General features: G+C 41.2%; 1 protein-coding gene across 3 annotated transcripts in view; it reads left to right on the top strand.

Annotated features, from left to right (window-relative positions):
• Positions 1-12,076, top strand: part of SHTN1 (shootin 1) — a 91,635-nt gene that overhangs the window by 23,225 nt on the left and 56,334 nt on the right. For all 3 annotated transcript variants that reach the window (XM_019555987.1, XM_019555986.1, XM_019555985.1), the window contains 3 exons: positions 1,116-1,176; positions 6,256-6,350; positions 8,289-8,457. In XM_019555987.1, the coding sequence (XP_019411532.1) occupies positions 6,264-6,350; positions 8,289-8,457 (256 nt within the window). In that variant the 5' untranslated portion in view covers positions 1,116-1,176; positions 6,256-6,263. The remainder of the gene's footprint in view (positions 1-1,115; positions 1,177-6,255; positions 6,351-8,288; positions 8,458-12,076) is intronic.

Here is a 12,076-nt window from a genome sequence, read left to right on the forward strand (position 1 = left end):
AAGCAAAATGGGGAAGCAAAATTCCTCCCACCCCTTTAAAAAAAAAAAGATAAAAATCTGTTTTTGATTCACGGCCTCTGATGAAACAAGCCCTCTGCTTATGATGGCTTATGCTATACATCCCTGATTTGTTGGTCTGTAAAGGTGTAAATCTATACTGCCTTATAGTGAAGTGTCGTCAGCAGTATGCTTATGCTGTAAAGGTGCTAGTCTTGTAGATCTTTTTCTGTTCCTAATTACTACGATCTTGTAAAGTTGCATGTGAGGAAGTATGTCTGCATTTTGGATGTGTAAGTGACATGAGCTGGAAAAATCTCATTGAGTCCCTTCTTATGAACTGGTCATTTTTCCCTTTGAAGTCATGTGTTTTCTGTGTCTAAGCTGTCATTGACAATATGTCCGATGAGCTGGGAATGATTTCTGTAATAATATAAGGTGGAGGAGGCTGTATAGGAGTTTTCTAAAGTTACAAATATAATGTCCGTGTTGTTCTCTCCGTAAAGTGAGTGCCTTGGAGGTGGGTGATGTTGTTTGAGCCTTCTCAGGCTAAGGAGGACCTAGAGCTAGGGCATTTCTGGGTGAAATGCCCTAGTACATGCTCCTTTTCCAGTCTTTGAAAAGGTAAAGGGCAGGTCCAGCTCTGTTCCTGGAAAGAGGAGATGGGAGGTCATGCATCCCTCTGCATAATGCTTCCCATCACCTAGCTCTAGGTAGCTCCTTCAGTTTGCCGTTTCTTTGGATCTTTGGAACCTTCCCATACATTTTATATGGAGCCAAGGACGCTGCAAAATAAGATTACTTCATTGTATAGCCGATGCACCAGATATATGCTTTTATTACTGTAAAATATATATAGTAGTATTTGCTAGTATCTCTTCAGAGACTATCCCCAAACTATGTCTGTTTGGCTTACAAACGATCTCAAGGACAGTTACAAAACTGTTTGAAGTTTGAACTCCAAGGCATTTTTCTCAGCTGTGATGTGAAACATCCTTGCATATTAAATCCACTACCAATCATCCCAGTGGTTTTGTGTGTGTATAGTACTGATTATTTAATTACAGGACCATGTTCACGGGTTAATTTTAACTTCTGTTTTCTCTTTCCCTGTACAGTGTGATAAAGTCAAACAGGAGCGTGATGAAGCAGTCAAAAAACTAGAGGAGTTTCAGAAAAGTAAGTTGATGTTCAAATGAGAATATTAACACTTAAAGTACTAGTATGGCCTTTAGTATTGTGGGGCTATGTTGGGCTTTAGGTTCAGTGCCTGTTTTTCCTTCCTTGCCTTGTTGGAAAGGTCTGTCCCAGCTCCTGGCAAGTTGAATTCTGGCACAGCAGTCCGGATAGGTGAAATCAGTTGAACTGTGTTTAAGGTGCGAAATGATGAAAGCATAGCGGGCTAAATTCTGTTCTGTGTCATTAGGAAAACTGAGCTAAGTTGTACTGAAATAATATCCACATGAACCAAGTAGAATTTGGCCCGGTTGTTCAAAGGGAGGGAGTCAGATTGCTGAAAACAGAGACGGCATTTAAGGTTTGTAGTACAAACTGATGCCTCTTGGCAATTTTAGAACAAGTTGTATTTTCTTTGCTGTGAAAAATGTCAATATCCAGTTTTATACTTTTACGGTAGCAGTTCATTCACATTGTATGGTGTCGAGAAGCACCAAAGCTTGTCTAATGGGAGAGGAAGTATCCTAGAGGAGTAGCTTCGCAGAAGAGACGACTACAATGGGACAGGGCTCTGTTCTGTCTGGTTTGTGCTACTGCTACATGATAGAGCATTAGAAATATGAGTAGCAGTAATACAGGACGAGGAAACTGCACGCTGTATTTTTGTGCGACTAAGTTAATGGAGAATTTACACGCCTTTTTTGGGGGTGATTGTTCATAAATGCAATTCTGGAAAATAGCAACCTTTCGGTTCTCAAATATGCTTATATAATCGCTCCATGAGGCCAGCACATTCTTACATAAGTCTAATTCCTGTGGGAAAAAACGTAGCCTGTTTGTTTTTGTTATGATACTACGAATACCAAAGTGTGGCAGAAAATGTCAAGTAGTTAAGGCTTTAAAATTCAAAGTAATATTTGATGTTGTAAAATTTTATAGGTTTCCTTTATCTTCCTTTCACATTTTTAAAGAACATACCTTGTAAACATAGTGATAAAATGCCAGGAATATTAGGATTTTAAGGCAATAATAGAGCCCATTATTTAAACGACAATATAAAAGGCAATTATATTGATGAAGAGCTACATCGGCTTTGTGTCTGTGAATAAACTTGGCCTGTACTCAGCTTCTATTTGTTCTCCTGGCATAAACACATATTGTGTGTGATTCCAGTTTAATGGGGCCCCGTTTGTATGCCAAGCAGCTGCATTTTAGGCCCTATTGCGTGATTTCATAGCTCTCTGAAAATTGGTTCTATTCAGCACAAGAGATAGAAGGTGGTAGTGGGGGGGAAAGCTTCAACACACAATCATTTCTTTTCAATTGGAGCCAGCAAGGTTGATGACAACATGACCATTGTGTTATAATGATAAGACCACTAAGGATCTGTACCTCTCATCAAGGCTTTCACACAACAGCAGATACAATTTAATTCACTGCTCTGTCAGCAGTGCTGATACCATTATGCCGTCTGTCTCCACAGTTATAATCACTGTCCTCTGAGAAATGCAGTTGAAATGATCTTGAGCAGTCAAAGAAACTCTCAATTAAGGCTGCCACTTCCAATGTGTCAGATTGTGTCTTATGCACTTGGTACAATTTTCACTTCCAATCCTGTTTATTTACAATGTCTACCAGTAATTACGCTTAACGTGTCATTTAGTGAGGGTGCCCCTGCCAAGGAGATTGTTGGGTGCTGCAGTACCATTGAGTGGGAGTTTCTCGCAGTCAATGCCATCAGCGGCTTTTAGTCCCTGATGGGATGCAGTAGTAATGTTGATAATGCAAGTATCGTGCTCATCAAGTCATAATTAGATGCCACTCAAATGTGCCACTTGTAATAACAGTGTTGATTCATGTTTTCTCGGTGACTGCAACTACTAATTAGTTAAGTGGTTTTTGGTTGGCCTGCATTTGCTGCAGATTATTATTACCCCTGAAAAAAAACGTCAAGGTTAGAGATGTTTCTGGCCACTTAGTGCTGCTTTATGAATTTTAATTTTGACATAATAAGAACTTTGGACAGACTTAGGAAGTAATATATTTTTGCATTTAATTTGGAGAGAATTTTTTTCCCCCGAGTTAATCATAATTGCAGGTTAATTAAGCTTAAATGAACCAAGAGTAATCCTTAGTTTGTATTATCTGAGCCCAGTCTTTGTTTTCTAACTTTAACTAGCTTTGCACTCAGGATTTTAGGTCCCATCTGTAAAATGGGAATACTCTTACTTTCTCTGAAACTCCTGTTTGAGATGCAATTTAATGTTGCAGATGCATTCTCCATTTCTGAGTTCATGGGTTTGTTTGGGGGGGGTTTTTACATACATATAATAGACACTTTTTAAAGCTTTCCTCTTTCAAATGTATTTAGTCAAATTCTCTGGTGCCACATAATAGTAGCCAAGGAGGGTTCGCATTAGTTTACAGTTCTGAAGACTTCACCAAAAGATAGACGCTGTGTACCAAGATTAACAATGTTTTGCCAATTTCCAGTGGATTTGGGAATTTTGGGGCCATAAACAGCAACATAACTTACAGCAACCTAAAGGATGCTCTGCCGTATACCTGAAGGTTAATCCTGCATATAGTGCTCCGTGCATCAGAGAACACTGAAGTAAACATCCTGTTACTGTAAAAAATCCCTTCCCCAGCTTTCACAACATAGATCTTGTCCAGAGGCAGGATTTGGCATCCAATTATTGTGAACTTCAAAACTGCATTTTCTAAAATAATATTATGTGCATTTGCAAAGTAGTGCTCAGATTTTTTAGCAGCCGGCATTTTTTCTAGACTACTAAACTAATCTCATTTGCTGTCTCTCAGGTTACGAACAGATGCTATGATTGTCCTGGGATAAATCATTTTATCCCAGGACAAAGTGCAGTTGTTCAGATATCCGTGCCCCTTCTCCCAAGATAAATCCAGAAAAGGTTCACAGGATAAGAAGTATTAGCAGTTTATCTCAGGACACCGCAAAGTACATTTGAGCAGTTTTCCGGAGATGGCACTGCTGAATCAATGACAGAAAAGTGGCTCTGTATTCAGCCATTCATTAAAGCCTGATTGGAAGAGCAATGTCTGTACGCGCCAATCCCAGGATACTTTTGTTCCAGGACAAGCACGGCACATCTTCTTTAGGGGCAAATGAAGCGTCTGTTCCCAGCCTCAGAGTAATAATTCTATAAATCCTCAATTATTTTATTTCAGTTATAAAACTGCTTTATGAAGAACTGATTATTTATTTTTGGTCACATTTTTCAAACTTTTAGAGGCGGCAGCGAGAGAATCTTTCTTTTCTTTATGTCTGAAATTGTTAGGTTTCAAATCTGTCGTCTTGATATAGATATAAAGGATTCTTTTCAGGCTCGAGTCTGTCATCTCTGGCTGATGTTGCAGAGTATTTTAGTCTGGGAGTAGTCCTATTTACACATGAATGGCCTCATTCTTCAGTCAGCTCCTGCAGAAAAGAAATCCAGTAGTGTGAAGCCAGTTGCAGAACTAGGCCTAAGGTAGGAGTTGGAATGAGTGAGAGTGAGATATAGTCCTTAGAGTGAGAATGGTGCAGTGGTTAGAGTACTGCACCGGGGACTAAGGAACATCGGGTTCACGGACAGCTATGGCTCAGATGTTTTATCTGGCTTTGGGTAAATCACTTAAAGATTTTCAAGGGCAGTTAAGTGCCCAATTGCCAAACCTGCTTTGTGAAAATCTTTTCCACCCCTTTAATCTACTTGTGTCTCAGTTCCCGTTCTGTAAAATGGGAATAATTGCACTTCCTTATTTTTGTGGGGTGTCATAAAGCAAAATACAGTTGGACATTGTGAAATGTTCAGGTTTTGTAATAACGAGCACAATATATGTGCCTAAGATTGGCAGGTTATTTCCAAGACAGAAGTACTACCACAGATAATTTCCAAGATATGTCATTACACTTGCTCATGTCTGATTCCAGTCTTAGTCCCACAAAGGCATGCCTGTGGCTCGAGGGGTCAGGGAGGTCCCTCTGCCTCTATCACTTTGTAGGACTGGGCATGCAGCTCACGAAGTCTTTGCTTTCAGTCAGTACAGAGCCAGGCAGAAAGAACTCAACCATGAATAATTAGAGCACAGAGATCTGTGTCATTGCATTGCTCAGGTCAGCATTTTGTGACTTTTTGTGGGTTTTTTTTTTTTTTTTTTTTTGTGGACAACAACTTCAGGTTTGCACGGCAACAAGAACTAGGCAAGCCTGTCTTACAGATTTTAACGTTACAGTGTGCATTTAGTAGCAATGATATCTATAAAGATGACCTTAAATGAGAGAGCCAAAAAGTGACTATAATCCCCATACAACATATCCAAAGTAGTCTTGATGTTGGAACTTGAATATTTCTCAGTTTCATGACATTTGGGCCCACGTGAAATTTCAAACTTGTGCCATGCTGTGGTGTCTGTATGTGGACTGTGTGGATAGAATTTGCTTCCTAACGGGAAGAAAACTTGATTAGCTGCTGGCTAAAAATCCTTTCACTCATGGGTTGGGTTTTTTTGTAGTTAAACCTTTTACCTAATATAAAACAGGGAAAATATTCAGTCCACAGACTTTTATGAAAAGTGCAAAGTGTGTATGGAAACAGGGAGATACAGTGGAAATGTGTTTTACAAACTCAGGGGCAGACTGTAAAGGTCCCAATCCAGGGCTGAGGCTCTTCTGGGACTGCTGCAGTACAAGTAAAAAATGATGTGGAGTCTGGGTGAAGGTTGTGATCAAAACGGTCCCTTCTGGCCTTTAAAGTCTCCCCATTTAGGACTTGCTTTTAGTCACCAGCAACCTCTCCAGTTACAACAATGCCAGAATCATTAATAGAAAGACCTTTTGAGCAACAATCCTGATACTCTCAATCTGTTTTCATAACCTTTCCAGTGTATATGTATTCTTTTCATCTCGGCTTTCGTGAGCTTTGAAATGCTTATTCTCAAAAAAGCTGACTAAATGTAAGTATTCATAATCATGGGATGACTGTGTCAAGTACAGAAAAGGGCTGACTAATTTTTAATCTCTGTAAGAACTAAATGTGTGTGGATTTTTTCCCTATCACTTAGTTTCTCACATGGTTATTGAGGAAGTAAATTGTATTCAGAACCATCTTGAAATTGAGAAGACATGTCGTGAAAGTGCGGAGGCTTTGGCTACTAAGGTGAGAAGAATGACTGCTTTTGAGCTTATTCTGATTTTTTTTTTTATGTTGAAAGAATAAAATCAAGGGATAAATCACCTGGTAAGTGTAATAGATTCTGTTTGCCTTCTGTTGAAGTGTAAGTGGTAGTTTTGAGGGAGTTAAAAAATGTAATACGTGAACCTCTAAAACATAATTGCCATTTATCCCCCCCTTTTTTTTTTTTTTAAAAGAAGTGTCTGTTCAATTATGTTTTTAGAACAGTAATTCGTGCAGCATAACTTTTTATCTATCTGGTTTTGTATGTGTTTGGGTTAAATGGAAAACAACTTTGAAACTATCCCATGTGTGACATAAAAGAATAATGAGCATTTCAGTGTCTGAATTAAATGAAAAAGTCACCCAAAGCATTACATTTCAGGTGATTGTTTATGAAAGCAAAACAAGGGCAGGCAAGAGGTGACCTCCAATGCTCAGTTGATTGCATCTAGTCTGATGAATTTAGCAAGTGTGTAATTTTCTATATTCCGTCTCATCAGAAGTGCATTATTATTAAAGAATGTTTTTATCTCTGTGTTATATATTTTTGGTTGTGCAAAATGCATCTAAGCCACTTCATCAGAAAATGGATTACAGCAATTTCGAACCAAATTTCATTAGCAATGCTGGCTGTTTTGTTGTTTTTTTCTCCCTGCCCAAAGTACATCTTTGGATGTGGCAGAAATCACACCGACAAGAAATCTCTTTAATTTAGATGCATTAGCAATGTACTTTCCAGAGGTATTTACTTAATTGTTTGCATAATGACACGATATTAAAATTAATAAGATAGGCAATCAGCACATAACTAAGAAAATGAATTTATTTATGTAACTTCCCTCGCTTTCCATACTTTCTGTAATGTGCATAGAGACATACACACGCAGCGAAAAGGGTAGTGCTGTCCCAGATATACCGAATCTGACTTGCTTGTTAATGCATGCTGGCTAAACTGCACAAGGTATTTTCTCACTTCCTCAGTTTCATTCTCTGGGAGAGGAATGTATTTGAAGGGGCTCTTTCCACAAGTAAATCTCCCCTTGTTATAGGGGGAGCTTGGCCTGGGTCAGGTGCCCGGTACAGTAACTATGTCTTCCCTTCTAATCAGGGAAGCAGTATATAGTCTGTGAAGATAGTGTAAGAGTGGTGTCGTAGCTCGGATGGACCAGAAATTGTGAGGGGCAAAGTTGTCTTACAATGATACCTATATAGTTGGTCCAGTGAAAGGTACCACCTTAAGAAACCCTTGCCTCTCACATATAGTCTCTTAGGGCATTTGTTCAGGTTATACTGCATGTTCTTGATAGAAAATCCAGTGTTCATTGCTGTCAGAGTAGAGATTTTGCTGCAGAGGGGAAACTGTTGGGTGAAGGGAGGCAGGTACAAAAGCATCGTGGTTTTGATCCTTAATGTACTAGGTGATCTCTTTTTTTAATTCTTGCTATTTGAGAAATCATCAGTATCAAAATGATCAGAAGCTGATTCTCACATGGTTAGACTGTTGTGGTAAAGGATAATAGTTGATAAAGTTTTCACAAAAAACAGTATTACAGTAAGCCTGATGATTTGATTTGATTTGTGCCTATATAGGATGCTCATTAACCAAAAGTACCAGATAGCTCCATTTCTACTCCAAAAAAAAATGTTTTTATGTGAACCAGAATGTCTAAGCCAAACTCTGTTAAAGGAGCAAGGGTGCAAACCTTCTGGTTTAGGCTTGACAGTCATGTTAGAAGCAGTGGTTTAAAGTGATATTGCTGTGTTTGTCTTGCTTTTTGCATGTTTTGATAGATTTTCTTTTAATAATGAAGAAGAAACAGTATGCTTTGATTCTTTCTTTTTATTTATTTATTTTTGGCTACCTTCTTACCTGAACCTCTCAACCTTAAATTCTCACTGTGTGCATTTGTCCCTTTTCAGCTGAACAAAGAAAACAAGACCCTAAAAAGAATCAGCATGTTGTATATGGCCAAACTGGGGCCAGATATCATTACTGAAGAAATCAACATTGATGATGAAGATCCGTCCACGGAAACGGAAGGCAGCTCTGGTTCGTGCAACTCGCTGCACTGCCAGCAGCAGATAAAAGGTGAGCTGTTCTGTGCAGCATGCTGCGTTGTGCAGGAGAATTCCCATCCTACCAGACATGTGGAAGGGAAAACAAGTCACGGTGCGAACAAGGAGTGGAGTCCTACGTTCGTGTGAGAGATCCGAGGGTTACTGCCTTAACGAAGGCCTCGAAGAGCCATGGGGCTCTTCCGCCTAAAAAGCGCAGGCTCAGGGGTGATCTGATGACCACCTGTACATTCATCAGGGGTGTTCACCAGGATCGGGGGGAACGTTTGTTCACCAGAGCGCCCCAAGGGATGACCAGGTCAGTTATAAACTCCTGCAAGACCGTTTCAGGCTGGACATGAGGAAGAATTTCTTTACTGTCCGAGCCCCCAAGGTCTGGAATAGCCTGCCATCGGAGGTAGTTCAAGCACTTACTTTGAAAGCCTTCAAGAGAAACCTGGACGTTTTTCTTGCTGGGATCCTATGACCCCAGGTGACTTTCTGCCCCTGGGGCAGGGGGCTGGACTCGATGATCTTCCAAGGTCCCTTCCAGTCCTAAAGTCTGTGAAATCTATGAAAAACAGGCATTCATTTCTTCTTGGGAGAGGGAGCAGTACAGGTGCTCTGCCTGCAGCTGCCCCTGCTGGCTGGGTTCCTGACTTGGGGAAGGTGTGAGGATGAGCAGCTGCTCCAGTCCTCTCCCAGACCAGTCCAGTCCGGGAGAGGACTGGGCCATAGGAGGTCTTTTTCTTGTGAGATAAACTTGATGAATATCTGTACACTAGTGGTTTCTATCAGGAGAGCAGTGGTTCTCCCAGTAGAAAACTAATGCCTGTATATGGCCCAAGGAAACTCTTATCTCAGTCTAGAAAAGCAGTAAAATGTCAGTCATTTAACTGAAGGTAGAGATGCTCCCAGAGAAAGGTTTAGGTGTTTTGGAAATAGAGGCAAGCCACATTGTACCTCTGCATATTTCCTGCCATGAAAACCTCCGTGAGCTCTTCAGCTTTCTATGGGACACTACCAAAATAAACAAGTTAAAAAGGGACTTTTGCACTAGGGTAAGCTGCAAAGCCAAGGGAAGAAAAAGCATGTTTATACCAAAGAGGGTGTACTTTATTAATAATGCTTCTGAGCTCTACCCCTTCCCCTTATGAGTAAGTGCTTCCCCCCTAGCTTAATTCTGCAGTGAAGTCATCATAGTCCTGTTTATTATAGTGTATATTGTCTAAGACAGTATCAGTAGAAGATAGGGATAGGTAAAATGGTTCTTTTTTTTTTTTTTAAGGAGCCTTTCCTCTTTCCAGTAATAGCTATAGCAGTAACAACAGGGGGTTAGTGGTCCTGAATTTTAAAGCTAGGGACATGCATTCAAAAAACCTGAGCATGAATTGATTCAGTCTTTGTAGGTTAGTCTAACGTGGCTAGGCTGAATCAGTTCGTAACTGCACAGACATCCCAGAAATGCAGGCATATGCCTGAAATGGCTCAGGCTAGAAGCTGGGGGGGGACGGGGACTAGAGCATCCCTCCCTTCCCATCTGAAGTGCTGAACTGTGGTGGGTGTGGCCAGGCCCCAGCAGGACGTTCTGATTAGGGAGGGGTTCCCCCCCTCCTGAGCAGCCCAGCAGGGAATTAATAGCACACTGTTTAACATGCCTAACTCAGTGTTTATCACCCCATTGAGAAAACAAGAGAGGGACTTTACCCACTACCTGCTGATTCTGCCTTTGTTCTGTCTGCCATGGTCCATAGCCAGCATGTGGTCTGCTAGCTAATGCTGTGTGTCTATGTAAGGCGGAGGAAAAGGGGGGTCCCTGCTTAGCATGGAGTGGTGAGGGAATGAGGGGGAGCAGGAGGAAGCCAGGCAGATGCCTACAGTCTCTGCCCGAGCTGCAGCCAGGGAGCAGAGGGGAGGGGCCAGTTCTGCTGTAGAGCAGAGAGCCCCGCCCAGCCCAGAGAATATGCTGGGATGCTGGGGGAGTCTGGTTTAACTTAAACCAGCAAGGGGTCTGGGACAGACATTGCATAAACTGGTTGGAGCCAAGTCAGTTAAGTTTGATACTATATTCAACCAGGTTTATGTCAAACTGGTGTATCTGCACTGAACATCTGTTCTGTTACAGATTTAAACCAGTTTCTGATCACTTAAACCAATTTATGTGTAATGTCTGTCTCTAGCCTGTATCCAGCCTTATCAATTACTCCCAGTTTAAATTCTTGTGGCCACACTTTAAAATCTATGCCAGGAAAAAGAGGGTGTGTGTAAAAATCAGACTGTCTGCTTTTAAAGGGCAGTACAAACAGTTATCAAATTAATCAGCATAACACCTCTGAGTAGTAAGAAAGTATAATTGTCCCCATTCTAGCGATGAGAAAATGGAGTCAGTATTTGAGAGAGTGTTTTGCTCAACACTGGTCATCACCAGTTAAAACTTAGGCATGCCTGGTAGTTTGCCACAGAGCAAGATGCCCTGGATCCAGCTGGAGATTGTGCAGAGAGGGAGAGGGGTCTGCTTGGAGATCAGAGAAGGGTCTCATTGGGTCCTGGGAAGGTGTGGAAGCTGAGGATAGATGGAAGAGAAGAAACCATATCACAGAAGGTTCAACTAAGCATGTACATATTGGGAGCTTGTCTCCTGTGGCTGTTGAAGAATTCATGAGAGAAGGAAATGTGATTTGTTTTACAGAAGCTAGTCCTGAGTTCTGCGCGATGCTTTGCCCCTCGCTTGTGCAAGGTGCAACCTCCACAGGCCTCGGATGCCCTTCTACAACCCTCCCCCCATTCACATGTGCAGACTTATTTATTTAATTATTTGGTTAACACTTTGTGATTCTGGAGTGGAGAGTGCTGAGTATCTTAGTTGTAATATTTGCTGCAGTGGGAGAGGATCTACCATACCATTGCTCACAGGGAAGGTGGAATTTTTAAGCAGAACGATGATAATTAGCTCCTGAGGGCAACCTGCAAAAAATGGCCCCAGGCTCCAGCAAACTGCATGTCTAGGCACCTACAGGGAGAATTCAAAGGGGACGCATCTTGGGATGCATGCGCGGATGAGAGTGTACACAGGTATCGGTAAAATTGGCCTTTAGTGTTTTGCTCAAGGTGAAAGCTCCTTTGTGCATTTTTATATCTCCAAAGGGGCTCCTACTTGAGGCGTGCCCTTAGAAACTACTTTACTTTAATATCTCCACCATTAATTAGGTTGCTGTGTGTGGAGGACAGGTAGGGGCCTCTTAAGAGAGGCTCTTTTTTTGTCCTGGAGAATGTGTATAAGGTTTGAGATTCTTCATAGATGCCCTCATCTTATTCTTTTATTAAGGGAACGCTACTAACACACTTTCATTCCCCGTTTCTAGTAATGTGTAGTATTACTATGACAGAAAGAGAGTTCAAGGGGGAGGGAGGGCTTTTAGCGCTCCTGAGAAATATGAATTTTCATTTCCACCTAGGAGGAATTTTACAGTCGTTGCGCTGTTTTATGTCTGAGGAAGGGTGGTGCGTGTGCCCGAAAGTTTGCAAATAAAGAATTTTTTTTGCAACTGTCTAGTTGGTCTAATAAAAGATGTCATCTCCCCAAGAGTTCTGATTACTTGAGAGGGGAGCTGCATGTCACGGTGCCTTGTGCATAGCTGGTTTCAGGGTTTTCC

Source organism: Crocodylus porosus, unplaced genomic scaffold (genome assembly GCF_001723895.1).
Source record: "Crocodylus porosus isolate Cpor-Errol unplaced genomic scaffold, CroPor_comp1, whole genome shotgun sequence".
In the NCBI taxonomy this organism is placed as follows: Eukaryota; Metazoa; Chordata; order Crocodylia; family Crocodylidae; genus Crocodylus; species Crocodylus porosus.